At 37.9% G+C, this 12748-nt stretch overlaps 1 protein-coding gene across 4 annotated transcripts in view; it reads right to left on the bottom strand.

The window, feature by feature from the left end:
• The window catches only part of TRPM3 (transient receptor potential cation channel subfamily M member 3), a 284603-nt gene that overhangs the window by 112381 nt on the left and 159474 nt on the right, over positions 1–12748 (bottom strand). For all 4 annotated transcript variants that reach the window (XM_075526387.1, XM_075526389.1, XM_075526386.1 and 1 more), the window contains exon 6: positions 12073–12244. In XM_075526387.1, the coding sequence (XP_075382502.1) occupies positions 12073–12244 (172 nt within the window). The remainder of the gene's footprint in view (positions 1–12072; positions 12245–12748) is intronic.

The following is a 12748-nucleotide window of genomic DNA, read 5'->3' as shown; positions in this document are numbered from 1 at the left end:
ATGAATATTTACTAAATCGAAATGAAAAATGAATAAAAAGTTCATGAAATTTCAAATTTATATATGTGATTCTACTAACTAGGAATAGAAACATCGAAACTACCCTGAACGTGTGGGTCTCTAATCCTGAAGCAAATGCCCGTGTAACAAATCCTTAATTGCACCAGATGACATGTTTCCCAGGTATATGTTATTTTTACATCCCATTTTAATGCAAGGATTGTTTATCAGTGGCATTTAGTGGAAAATCCCATTTAACTGTCAATGGAAGACTGATAAAGTGTTGTGAAGCTCAACAAAAATGTTCATGTGCTTACAAGGTCTGTGACAGTTTTGAACTACATTTTGATCAAATCTGATCTGAGTTTTAACCTAAATATGTGAGATGAACTATGATTTTTGAGTGGAAACCAACTAATAAGCATTAATCATTCATATCTGAAATAGGGCAAAATAGCATTTCTTTCTGAGTTTTTTGCAGAGTTTTGAGACTTATCGTGTCTTGAAACTCGAGTTCGAACTTGGGGGTTCTGGAAACAAAGAAAACCAAAGAAAGTCTTTAGGTCAAGAAGTCTGTCTTAAAAGACCAACTTCCAGGCCATTGCTATATTTCATGGGGCTAGCAGAGTATGTAGCAGCGTGTTGCATCAGCAACGGCTGAAGGAAACACATTACATAAAAACCGTGGCTTTCAGAAGCATTTTGGTCTAAGTGTTTGCGTAGCACTTGGATATCCTAGTGAGACGTACTTACACAGAATGGATAAACAATTAAATATACTCTGGAATTTTAATAAGCAAAAGTCCACCCAGCATGAGCTTAAAAGTTTGAGGAAAGTAATTCTTAATTTCTGAACTAATATTTGCCTTACAGTAATACGGAGTCAACAGATATTGGTCTTTGGTTGTTAATAGAGTGTGCCTAACCCCAGGGTAAGTGCTGCTCAAATAGATTTTAAATGGTATTGGATTTACAACAGTCTTTAAAAAGTTTGCCCACATAAATGTGTCTGCTTCTCCTCTGGACATCTATGTGGTACTGCCTATGGTCCCAACTGCCTCAGAAAGGCTAAGTGATAATGGAGAACATCCTGAAATAATCCAGACCCTTCCTATTAGGTTACATTGAAATAACATTACAGCTTGTTTTTTTCCAGGCTATTGTTTTCAGTCTTCAGGCCCTTTTGGAAACACCTCCTCATGCTTATGAAACAATTTCAGCTAAAATATCAACATCAATAGCAAATAGATAAGATCACCTGCATATAGAATAGATCTGCTTCCCCCAGCTCTGCAAATCACAGCCACACTATGCTTACTACCAGAACAATTACATTATTAACTACTATGTGAACACGACTGGAAAAAAGGGAATGTAGCTTGCCTTCATAGGGTGATGGAGAGGGATGCTGGCTCTTATTACCCAGGGAGACAGGAACATCCCCCAGATGCCACAGCCAGCTCAAACTTAATTTCACATAGCTGCATTTCTTACAGTCAGCTCTCCCTTTTCCTCACCCCTTATCTCCAATATCTTCCCCAGAGCAGAACCAGTTACTACTTATTGCAGATATGGCAAAGATATATTTCTTTTAATCCTTGAAAGGACTGTTCAGTAATAAGAGCAGAGAAACTTACAGATTTTTTTTTTTAAAAAAAGGAGGCTAAACTCATTCTACCCTCTTCTGAACAACTTTAACAGTTTTCTATTTTCATAAATTAAGTGGAACTTCCACTTGTTTGGAGGCTTATTACATGCCCTGTGTCTAGAGATATCAAAGTGACCTGGTAAGCCAATACAACAAATTCTAAGAATATCTGCTGTCTTTCTCAAATTCACAGAACTAAAGGATTATGTGTGACAGAATGACACAGAACCACTACTAATAAAGGAAAGCTCACAACCATTGGACTCATTTTTGCTTTTCAATTTATTTTTTGACTTTTCTTCTGCCATAGGCTCATTGAATCTCATTTGCTAGAATTTCCTTTTACTTTTTCTTGCTTTCCAACCATATTTTAAAATTACTATTATAAATTTTATTTTGTTCAACTTTATTGTTTCCTTTGTAGTTTGCATTCATTCTCCTTGTTCCCCTTGTTATGGTCAATTCCATTCTGCGTTCTAATCTTTCTAATTTCCTTTTTGGTATCCTAATCACACTTTCACTTCCTCTCTGTCTCCTTGTGTCTAATCCATAATCCTTTTTTATCTCCCCTATTTTTCATTCTCCTCTTTACTAAGAGTACGATCGCATTTCATTGTCCCAGCCTGTTCACTTTTCTCTTCTCTCTCATCTCAGTACTTTCACTCTCATTTTTATTTGTTCAGTGCTCCTTCCTCATCTGTCTTAATCTACCTAGTGATGTATCTGCCATCCTACGAGATGTGGCATTGACAGACAAATCTGTGGAACTGGCACTTGGACCATATCTTCATTTAATATTGGACTGATCCTAAAAACTTCTCCAAAGGAGATCAAGGATGGTAACAAGAAAAACTGCTGAAAAATTTGTGGTATCTTCTTTTGATTTTCATGCCTATCTTTGCAAAAGGACAAAGTTTAGAGAGTCCTCGGAACAGGCAAGACATGGGAAGAGTCTATGTAAGACTAAACCCTGGGATTTGTGAGCCTTACAAGCCAGTAACAACCCACTTGGTTACTTTCTACAGGATGGCAATACGTCATTCAAAGCCGGCACTTCAAGTTCAAAGACACACACACAAAACCTTCATGGATTTCAGTCAAACTTACCCTATCTGTACTAGCAGTCAACTGTTTATTAGGGCTGTACTACGGGACCTAACTGGTTTCACTTTTCTTGGAGCTCATCAGCTGTAGGTGACGGCCTAAGAGACTCAGGAGCAACTACACTTTCAGTAATTTTCACATTCTGTCTAATCTTCCTTGGTACCTTCCCTGGTTCCATTTGGATGTGAGCACTACCACATATTGTAGCCAGCACTTTAGAAAGTTATCACAGTAACATAACCAACTTTTACACTGCCTTGAATTACATATTGAGGAGTTTTTCCTTGTCATATTTTGCATATTTGTGAACATATTGGACACTATATAATCTCAGAAAATTATCCCTCCTTTCTCACCTGTTCTAGAAAACTACAACAGGTGAGATACAGAACAGCAGCAATTTTACTAAAAAGGATTCACCCTAAGATAATCTCTGTTTCTTGGTTTTATGGTTTTGTTCTGATTTGTATAATGAATTCAATAAATCTAAAATGTCTAAACATTATACAGCTGAAATGACCTGTGTTCTTTTGCTTGTATATCAATCATATGAAAACGCATATGTTTTCAACAAACTCATCTTTTGAAAGTCAAGTCCATGAGAATTTATGGATCCATTTGCACTCAATCAGTTGTGTACTTATCTGTGCTTTGAGAACAATTTTTCGTGTGCTTTTTTAGCCCTTTCTGAGATGATATTTTTGTCTCCAGTGCCTGATCCACCAACATCATGACACATCAAGTCAAACTTGCAGCAGGCTTCCCCTCCTAGAAAGAAGTCTGTACCTACATCTTCCCAGCTATGTAGTTATGAAAATGCATCTAGGGCTGCACAGAATATGAAGGAAAAATCTGAAACAAATGAGAATTCCAATGCATTTGATGATGGTGCAATGGTCAGAGAAGATGCCAGTGATGACAGTTGAACGTCCCTTTGCCTTCCCAGCCCCCTTCATATATTCTCAGGCATAGGATGACAAAGGGAAGTCCACGGGTCACATGAACAGATATTGTCGACATATTACCCTGTCCAAATGGCCTTCTCTACCCAATCAAATCACCCAACTTTATCCATCAATTCCTTACTCAGATGTAACTTCTTCTCATAGGCCTACCAAAACTCAACTACATTCACAACTCTATAAAGAAGAAGCATTAAATACAAGGACACAGGTACCCATGCCTGTGGTCTGTCTGTTTGCAAACAGCATACCATAGAGGTAGAGCAAACCTTCAGCACCAAACAGCATGTTTAAAATAAGAACAATTGCAGATTGATAATGAATAGTAATATTCCACATGAAGCCCTATGTGGTCTAGGAGACAATCCTTCCAGAAATGTACTAATCAAAAGAAGAGTAAGAATATCACAGGGTGGACCTACACAACCTAAGGATTTGGTGTGGTAACCTTTCTAAGAAATACCAACATGCTTCAGTGTGTGGAACTGGAACTGAGCAGTGCAAAGTGATTCTTGGGCAAAACACAGAGGTTTGTTTGGGTTTTTTTCCCTTTTTTTGAGGGAAATAAAAACCAAAGCACCAAGTTCTCTAGTTTCTAGGAAAGAGGACAAGGCACCAGCCCTTAATAAAACTGCAGTACAGAATATGTATTTTTTTCTATTGTTTTCACACAGTGCAGAGAAGATGAAGCACAATGCAGATAACACTTAAGGTGTTAGTGTTGCAGCAGGAGAGTGGGAGATGAAAAGTAGTGTTGAGGCTCACTATATATATCTGTTGTGGCAACTTTAACATAAATGGACATTCAGCTTTAACATAAATGTACACCTTGTTCTTCAAAGCCTTGTGACACAGTCTGTCTGAAGGGTGGCCAACTGCATGCAGATGAATTCCTTCTGATCTATAGCCCACATTTGGCTTTGAAGAAGAAATAATTTTGTCCATTTTCTGGACCTTTAAGCTTCAAAAAGGCTAAAAGAACGTGTTTGTTAAAGGAGTTTATAAAAGATACAAAATAAACCAAACTAATCAAAACATTCTGGTTTTTGGAAGGAGTCTACCTGCAATTAAACATGCATTGCCTTTATGTCTTCTTGTTTAATGTTCTGGTTTCAAATGTGTCTTTGGTTACATATCCTCATTTTACCTTATTTTTGGGTAAGAATTGTTAAAAGAAAAGAATTGTTAAAAAGAATTGTTAAAAATCTCAAAAAGGGCTTTGTTTTTTCTGCATACTTGTTCCTGAAGAAGAAGGTGGTAGCTAGTTTTATGAAGAATAAAGAGTTTTCATAGTGAAAAATGTCTTCCCCCCTATCAGCAAAGGCTGGACTCCTGCTGTCTAGGTGACATTATGTATCCTTGTTATCTTCCTTCCTTGTGCTAGTGAAGTCCTTTTGGCTCATCACTACTCTTTCCTTCTCTGAGGTTATGTCTCACACTATAAAATGGCAGAAATCTAAGTAGTCCAAGCTGACAAGTAAATGAGCCTCTTTTAAATCATTAGAGCAAACATTAGATCTCTTCATTTTTAATCCATGATGGCATCTGTTAACCTCAATTTGAATATCACTGCCTCACTGGCTGGACTTCATCTATTTCCAAAGCAAATTTTAAGGATGTAAAAATCTCTGTCAGATTGTTACAGAGAACATAAAATTCTGGCAGTATTCTGACCAAGATTTAAATCTTTTGGTACATTAAGCTTTCAATATAAGAAAGATGTCTGGTTTTAAAAGAAAAATGTCATTAGCACATGATGAATATGTTTTTGAAGGCCATTTGTCAGATTTGCAAATATCACACAAAAGCTTATTCTGCTCTTCTAACTGCTACCAAAAGCACATTACTCCTGTCTAACACATGCCAAACTCAAATTTTGTTACTGATATGTATGTGCTGATACGTGCAAGACAAAGAAAATGATTGTATTTCCCCAAATAGTTATGAATACACAAGAATATGCTGTAAGTGCATGCTATGCTATGCTATGCTATGCTATGCTATGCTATGCTATGCTATGCTATGCTGTCGCATCCAGATTCTGATTCTGCTGTCAGATACTTATACATGTTCTTCTAAAGAAAAGCTTACAACATTCCTAATTAATTGACAACCTCTTTCATTCAAATTAAAAACTTTTATATAGGCTACGTGTGATCATCTTATGTATATAAATAATTTGTCTTTCTCCCCTGCTCCAGTAAGATCATTCATATAAAGGAAAGTAGGCATTTGTGATGGAAGTGCTTGGCAATCATGCTGTAAGGTCTTTCAGGATTTGTGAATATTTCAGTTACTAGTAACAATTCAGTTAACAGGAACAACTATACCACATGAACTGAAGGCCTTAATGCAAACAGGAGGAACGAACTGCATATTATAAAAATGCAAACATGAGTGCAGAGCCAAAAGGGGGAAACTTTAGGTAGGATTTTTGAAGACTCTGTAAGTACTGGTAAAGGGTCTTTTTATGTAATATGAAGTAATTCTAGGCCACACTTGTAAAGGAGAAAGCATTGTTCTGGCTAATCACAAAATGGGTGAAACCCACGGCGTGTCCACCTATCGGAGTGACTTGGCCTGAAAGTGATTAACAGTCCTCAGATCAGACCTATTAGCTGAGTTGCTACATTGGTAATTATTCTAATCTAACCATCTATGGAGCGGCAGGAATGAATATTTTATGACTTGTAACTTCCAACGCACATTTTGTAGACAGATTTCTTTTGTGTTTCTGGTTGGAGGCAAGACTGATGTACCTATTGTGTTACTCAGCAATGCTCTGCGGAAGTGGTGACGATGTACATCTTAGCAAATGACCAGGCCATTCCAGCACACTTCACAGAAATGCTTTGTTAGTGTCTAGGAATGTCATAATTGGAGAATTTGCAATAGGTCATCTCTAGTAATTAGGTGCTTAATTTCTTTCCTTTCTCTGTTTATAGATTACACCATCTGATGATACATTAAGTTCTCTTTCTGTACTGGCTACTAGTATTTTCCCAGGATGGGAAAAAAAAGACGAGCTGACTTTCACATCTTGCAGGATCATAAGATATTTGTTGATTTCTAATCCAGTGCCAATACCAGTTTTCTGGTGAAAATTGTTCTACCTCTTTTATTTTAAACAGTTTCTTTTGAAACATTTCTTTGCACCATTGTGACCCATTGGAAAGAAGGTGTAAGTAAGTATACAATAGTTGGGGAAAAGCAGCTGCAAGGGGGTGAAAAATCTACAATGTGCAAAAGACTTCCCAGGCATCAGGGGGAGGAAGAAATGTATTGTGTATGGGATTCTAGAAAAGAAAAGAAGTTCTCAACATTTTAGAGGATACGTTGATCCCTATTTATTCTGATTAAAATTGAGTGTTGAAACATAAGACTTTAAAATGACTTTAATCAAGGAATACTGTAGATGAAAGGAGCTTGAGGGATACACAAGAATTTTAGAAAAAGCATAATTAAATTCTAGGTGTACAGTACCATGGCAGACTATCTCTTGAGGATGAATGCCTAATGACTTTTAGTTATCCTTATAAAGATAATAAATTAGACCACATGTTTTCAAACTGAAAGTTACTTCAGGGCTCAAAGACAATAAGGACTTGTGCGATTTTTGGGAAAATGGAGTCCAAACTTGAAAAATCCCACATAAATTGCAATTTTTCTGTGTTAATTCTTGGAAAAGGATTCCAACAAGGTAAATTATTTGACTGTTCAGAGTAAAACTTGTAGCTTTTGTTCTAATCAGATAACTAGATCCGTATGTCATGGACCTGGGGTTACAGTGGGTGCCAATCTGAATGTGATCCAACAGCATGCTCTCAGTGCACATAAGGCAAACCATGCACTTTTGCTACGTTAGAGAAGTGTGTCAAGTGCACATCACTAGTGGGGCTACATCTGAAGTACTGGGTTCACGTTTGCACTGTCCACTTCAAGAAGGATGAGGAGAAACGGGTGAGCATCCAGAGAAAAGCCGCTAAGGTATATAGTGGCCTAGAGCATATGTCTGAAGAGGAGAGTTTGAGACAGCAGGGTTTGTTTAACCTTTTGAAAAGAAGTCCAAGGAGTAATCTAATACCTGCCTACAACTATCTGCAGGAGTGTTAAAAAGGTGTTAGAGCCACACTCGTCTTGCTAGGGCCAGGCCCTATGAAGGGAAAATGGCCACAAATAGAGGTTTGGGGGCTCCAGATCAGACATTGATGGTGGAGTGGGGGAAGTTTCCAAACATTTTGCTGGAGCCCATATAGATGGTTGAATATCCATTATTGGAGGTTTTCAGACTTGGCTAAACAAAGCTACGGACAAGCTTACCTAGCACTGACAGTAGTCCACTCTGAGAGGAGACTCAGACTGGGGACCTTCAGAGGTCTTTTCCAGCCCATATGAAACCTATCATTGTATGAATAGCTGTGAAACCATTTGCGTTCAAGGCAGTGAGACAGAGTTTAGTATTACGAGCACTTCCAGAAGCAGTGAAGCAGAAATCAGTAAACTGGCAGCAATGAATTACATCAGCCTGACATGCTGTAGATCCCTGCATGCCAAGAGGCAGTATAAGCATAGCATTATAGCTGGAAACACAGCTGCAGTCCACTTACTGTGTGTGAAAAATCACACCTTTTGAGCTGGGACATTTAATTGCTTTTAAAATCTCTGTACATTTGTCATGAAAACTTTCTGCTCATTAATGCGATATTTTTGGAATAGGATGAACTAAAATTGTTTTAACTCCACATTTCAATGTAAAAATTTTTACATGAGCTGTCAAATTATCTGTGCAATGCTGTACAAATAAACCATATGGCAGAGATGGTCACAAAGATCTTTTTCCTTCCTTGCAGAGCATATATTAAGGTGATCTCCCTGCCTTTAAATTCCTGCAAAAAGTCCAGGACTCAAATGTTTGTGTGAGTTGGAAATCAGAAACATTTCTGATCAGATCACCTTCAATATTTCCTTTTGATCTTGAAACAGTTTTAGAAAAGTTCATCTCACTTTTCAACATTTCTCACTACAAAATGATGCACTTTGAAACTTCATGGGTTTGAGAAAACTTATGGCTCACTGCAAAAGATGGTTGCTGGGCTGTGTTAAAATAGTCTTCACTTGTAAAAATGAGAAAGACCTGCCCTGAGCATTGAAGCATCAAATTGACCTCTAGCTAAATGCATAGCTGAGTGACTCTGTCCTGAACCTGCAGACTCAGACTGACCCACAAATGCAACTATGCCCTCTGCTTGCCTGGAAAGCATTTTTAAATTCCTGAATATTTGCTGTGGAAAAAATAAGAGCTATGGAGGTGGTAAAAGCTAAAAAGGTAGAGTAGAACCAGATTATTCAATGAAATCTTTTCTTTAGTGTTCATAGGGGGCATAAGGCAAGCTTTTTATTATTATTATTTAATAGTACACTCATTCAGGAAATTAGATACTGCTGAATGACTGAGAGTGATGCATAATAGGAACAAAAACAGCTGAGTCTTTCAGAATTATCTGGCATACTTAACGACCTGATTTAATCTTAAATTTTATAAAAGAGACTGCCACTGTCCTAATCTATTTGAAGGGAATACCACTTTCTGTGTCTTTAATAGGTGAGCACAAGCTTGAAGTTTCCCTTTGTGAATAGTGTGTGATCCCAAACATCCAGGAGAACTACCACCCCTCTGGAGAAAGATACAGTTGAAGCAAAGGAAAGTAAGTAAGAAGAAATGACAAGCCTAGCATGTGAAAGTCAAGCAGGCTTAAAAATAAGAATAAAATCTGCTTTCAGCACTATTGTTCAGGGACAGGCTGTGAAATAAGAAGTTACCAACTGTTTTTTAGTTCCTAAATCTATTCTGTTTTCTAGCCCTCCGCTCTTTTGTCTGGCGATTAACTAAAAATTGTACTTTTTCCTGACCCTCCAGCAAACAAAAGTCTGACGCTGTCAGTGTTTTTCCCCATTCCACATGCTTACTACTGGAAAATGGTAAGTAAGGACACACATGCATGGCTGCAAACACTTCCTTTTGGATGAAGATGCCTTTGCAGCAGTGCCCCTGCACACACAGGGCTGAGAATTTCCATTGCTCTGCTAGGAATGAGGGTAAGGAAAGGCATCAGAAAGTGGCCATCTGCTTGGCTGACCCAACAGGGCAGGTAGTCCTTCTTTCGTCCATATGGTCACCTGTCTCTTAAGTAGCGGCTGGGTAGGACTCAGTCGCCTTCTTTTAAAACAAAGGAAAACAAAATGTGGCAGAAACATTCTGGATGTCACTGGACTAAGATGTACAAACCTTAGCAGCAAAAGCTTCCTTCTTAACAGTTCTCTCACATTTCTATTCTGAAGAAGTGGTGAGACCCAAGTGGTTTTGTGTTTATAAGAGAGAAAGATTTGGGAGGGAAAGGTTAAATGATAAAGAGACTCTGTCATAGAGCAAAGGGAAAAGGAAGATACACGCTGCTGGGGGGTGGGGCTGCAGAGAGAAACCAGAGAAGCTAAATCCTTCATTTTTTGTAGGTGTTTGAAGAGGTCAGGCAAGCATTTGACTTTAACTACCGAAGTTTGGGGGTTCATCAATCACTTTTCAACAGATAAAACTCTTGTCCAAACCTGAATTAAGTTAAATCTCTCTAGAGGTTTATTTTTTAACATAAAAATTTCCCCAACACAATGTTGTGCTGTAAACTGCAAAAGCTCACATTTTTGTTATAAATGTCCTCAGAATAATTATCATTTACAGCACAGTTTTCTACAGTTTGATTACATCATATATGCCATTTTCAAATGTGAATTTTTGTTGCTGGGATTAGATCATACTATCTCCATCCACTATGGAAATGCATAGGCATGCACACACCGCTTAGGATACACGCATTTGTGCGTACCTACACACAGCTCTCTCAGAAAAAGCAATACATACTCTGATATTGTAAAAACAATAAGCCTGCAGTGCGTGCAGTTCACGCAGTGGTGTTGAAACATGTGAGTAGCACAGCATTTTAATTTAAGCACAGACTATACTCATCATACAGAAAGCTTTATCAAGCACGACCAACACGCTAGTTTATGTTTGCCCCATTGGGCCTGCCTGTAATTCATTATCATCTGATGTCCAAGAATCTAAATGTGTTTCCTAGTCTCATTCCAGTTTCAAGTGCTTATGTCACAAAAACCGTCACCGTTCCAGGCCTCAAAATTGCATGTTTACAGAGAGGTATCAGCAGAAAGGCTGTGCATATGATCACTTTTGAAAAATGAGCTCTGTTTTCATTCCTAAAGGTAGCTTATGCAGGTACAACACTGAGGTTTGTTTGCGAGACTAAAAAAATTCCCGTCTGGCTAACGTCCAAAGGAAGACTTCTCTCCTATGTATGGCCTAGGTTCAATTTCTAGAGCTGATCCTTTTTTCTTTTGATAGCACTAAGTTTCTAAAAACTAAATGATTGTAAACAGAAGAAAAAAAAGAAAAACCCAAAATATCTAGAAAGAAATTAACTCCCCATCTAAATTAAGCATCTGTACACTACAGAAATAATACTACTAATATTGAGATATCATCTTTTACTTTATCCAAGCAGAAGTGCTTACTTAGGTGACTATTTACTTTTCATTTCATGTAGGAAAGTGGTACATGATTATAAAAGAAAAAAAAATTATAACTTTGGGGGAAAAAAATGGGGCTTCAGCCCTGATCATGATGTGGAATGTATCACCATGATTGTAAAAGATGGGGTAAAAGGACCGTCTAACCTCATATTCTGTCTCTGGCTGTGGCTAATGACAGCTGCCTAGGAAAAACTAATAAACATAGTGCAAACATATAGTAACACTTCTATGGCATACTCTCTCTGCCTCTAAATATCAAGGGTTCTGGGACTGCTTGAGTTGTCCAGTCATTTCTCCCGTAATCATGAAGGATTTTACATACCTCTGTACACCTCAGTCATCTCTCTTCCAACCTGCAAAGTGTTTATCATAAAAAGCTCTCCCTTACTTTTTGTCACCCTTTTCTCTACCTTTACTAATTCCACTGCATTCTTTACAAAACAAAGGGGACCAGAACTGTATACAGTTTTAAGGATATGGGGGTACCAAAGATCTAAGTTGAACCTGAAGAGCCTTGACAAATATTGTTTGAAACTTATCAGAAACAAATTCAGCTATTTTTGCTGTACCCTTACCCACAGTACTCTAAAATAAAATTTTATTATCTTTGTTCCCCGTTATTTGCTTTTATTAGCTCATGCTCACCATTTTAGACAGTAGAACCACTCCCCAAAATATACAGACCTTATTGCCTATTTAAACTCATAGTGTCTTTAATATAATTACAATTATAAAACTATACAAGAAAATGTTACTCACTTGTATTTATCTTCTGAAGTGAAATGTGCTTTTCCAGCTGTCTACGAAGTTTCACCTCTGCTCCATATTTACCGGTAGTGCCATTGTCAGCCAAAATAAAATGAGAATGCATACTGTTGAGCACTGTCAACTTACTCATGGGATTGGACATCGTCTGGTATGGTCGGACCACCTGCATTTTAGAGACAAAGGAAAAAAAAAAAGTACTAAACAGAAAAGACCCTCTGAACTAAATCAATTATAAGATACCAGCTGACAAGATGATACAAAAGAAAAAGAAAAAAATCAAAATTGTTTGAAATACTACACTCGAGCACTGTTGTCTTCTATGTGTAAAGTAGAAAATAACCCTAGCACTTAAACCAGTGTGGCCACCTCCTGTAAACACTGACCTTTTAGATGCAGAAAACCCTGCTTAAAGGGTTTTCCATGGTAATCTGTTTCAATAGCATCAATGGACACTGTTTCAGTGCTAAGTCCAGCTAATGGTCTGTCCTCCAAAGGTCTGTGTGACTATACACACACACTGTACGCACTGTCTGCTGCTGTCTTTCAACAGCGTTGCCGTAAATCCTTACCTCATCTGATCGACATCTTTGATTCTTCCTTCACAGACCCCACCCAGCACCAGGCCCCCTGTTCTAGCTCAGTCAGAGCCACCAGGAGGTCCTCTGCA

This window comes from Mycteria americana, chromosome Z (assembly GCF_035582795.1).
Source record: "Mycteria americana isolate JAX WOST 10 ecotype Jacksonville Zoo and Gardens chromosome Z, USCA_MyAme_1.0, whole genome shotgun sequence".
In the NCBI taxonomy this organism is placed as follows: Eukaryota; Metazoa; Chordata; class Aves; order Ciconiiformes; family Ciconiidae; genus Mycteria; species Mycteria americana.
The sequence above is the reverse complement of the archived record's forward strand: the minus strand, read 5'-3'. Positions and strand labels throughout refer to the sequence as shown.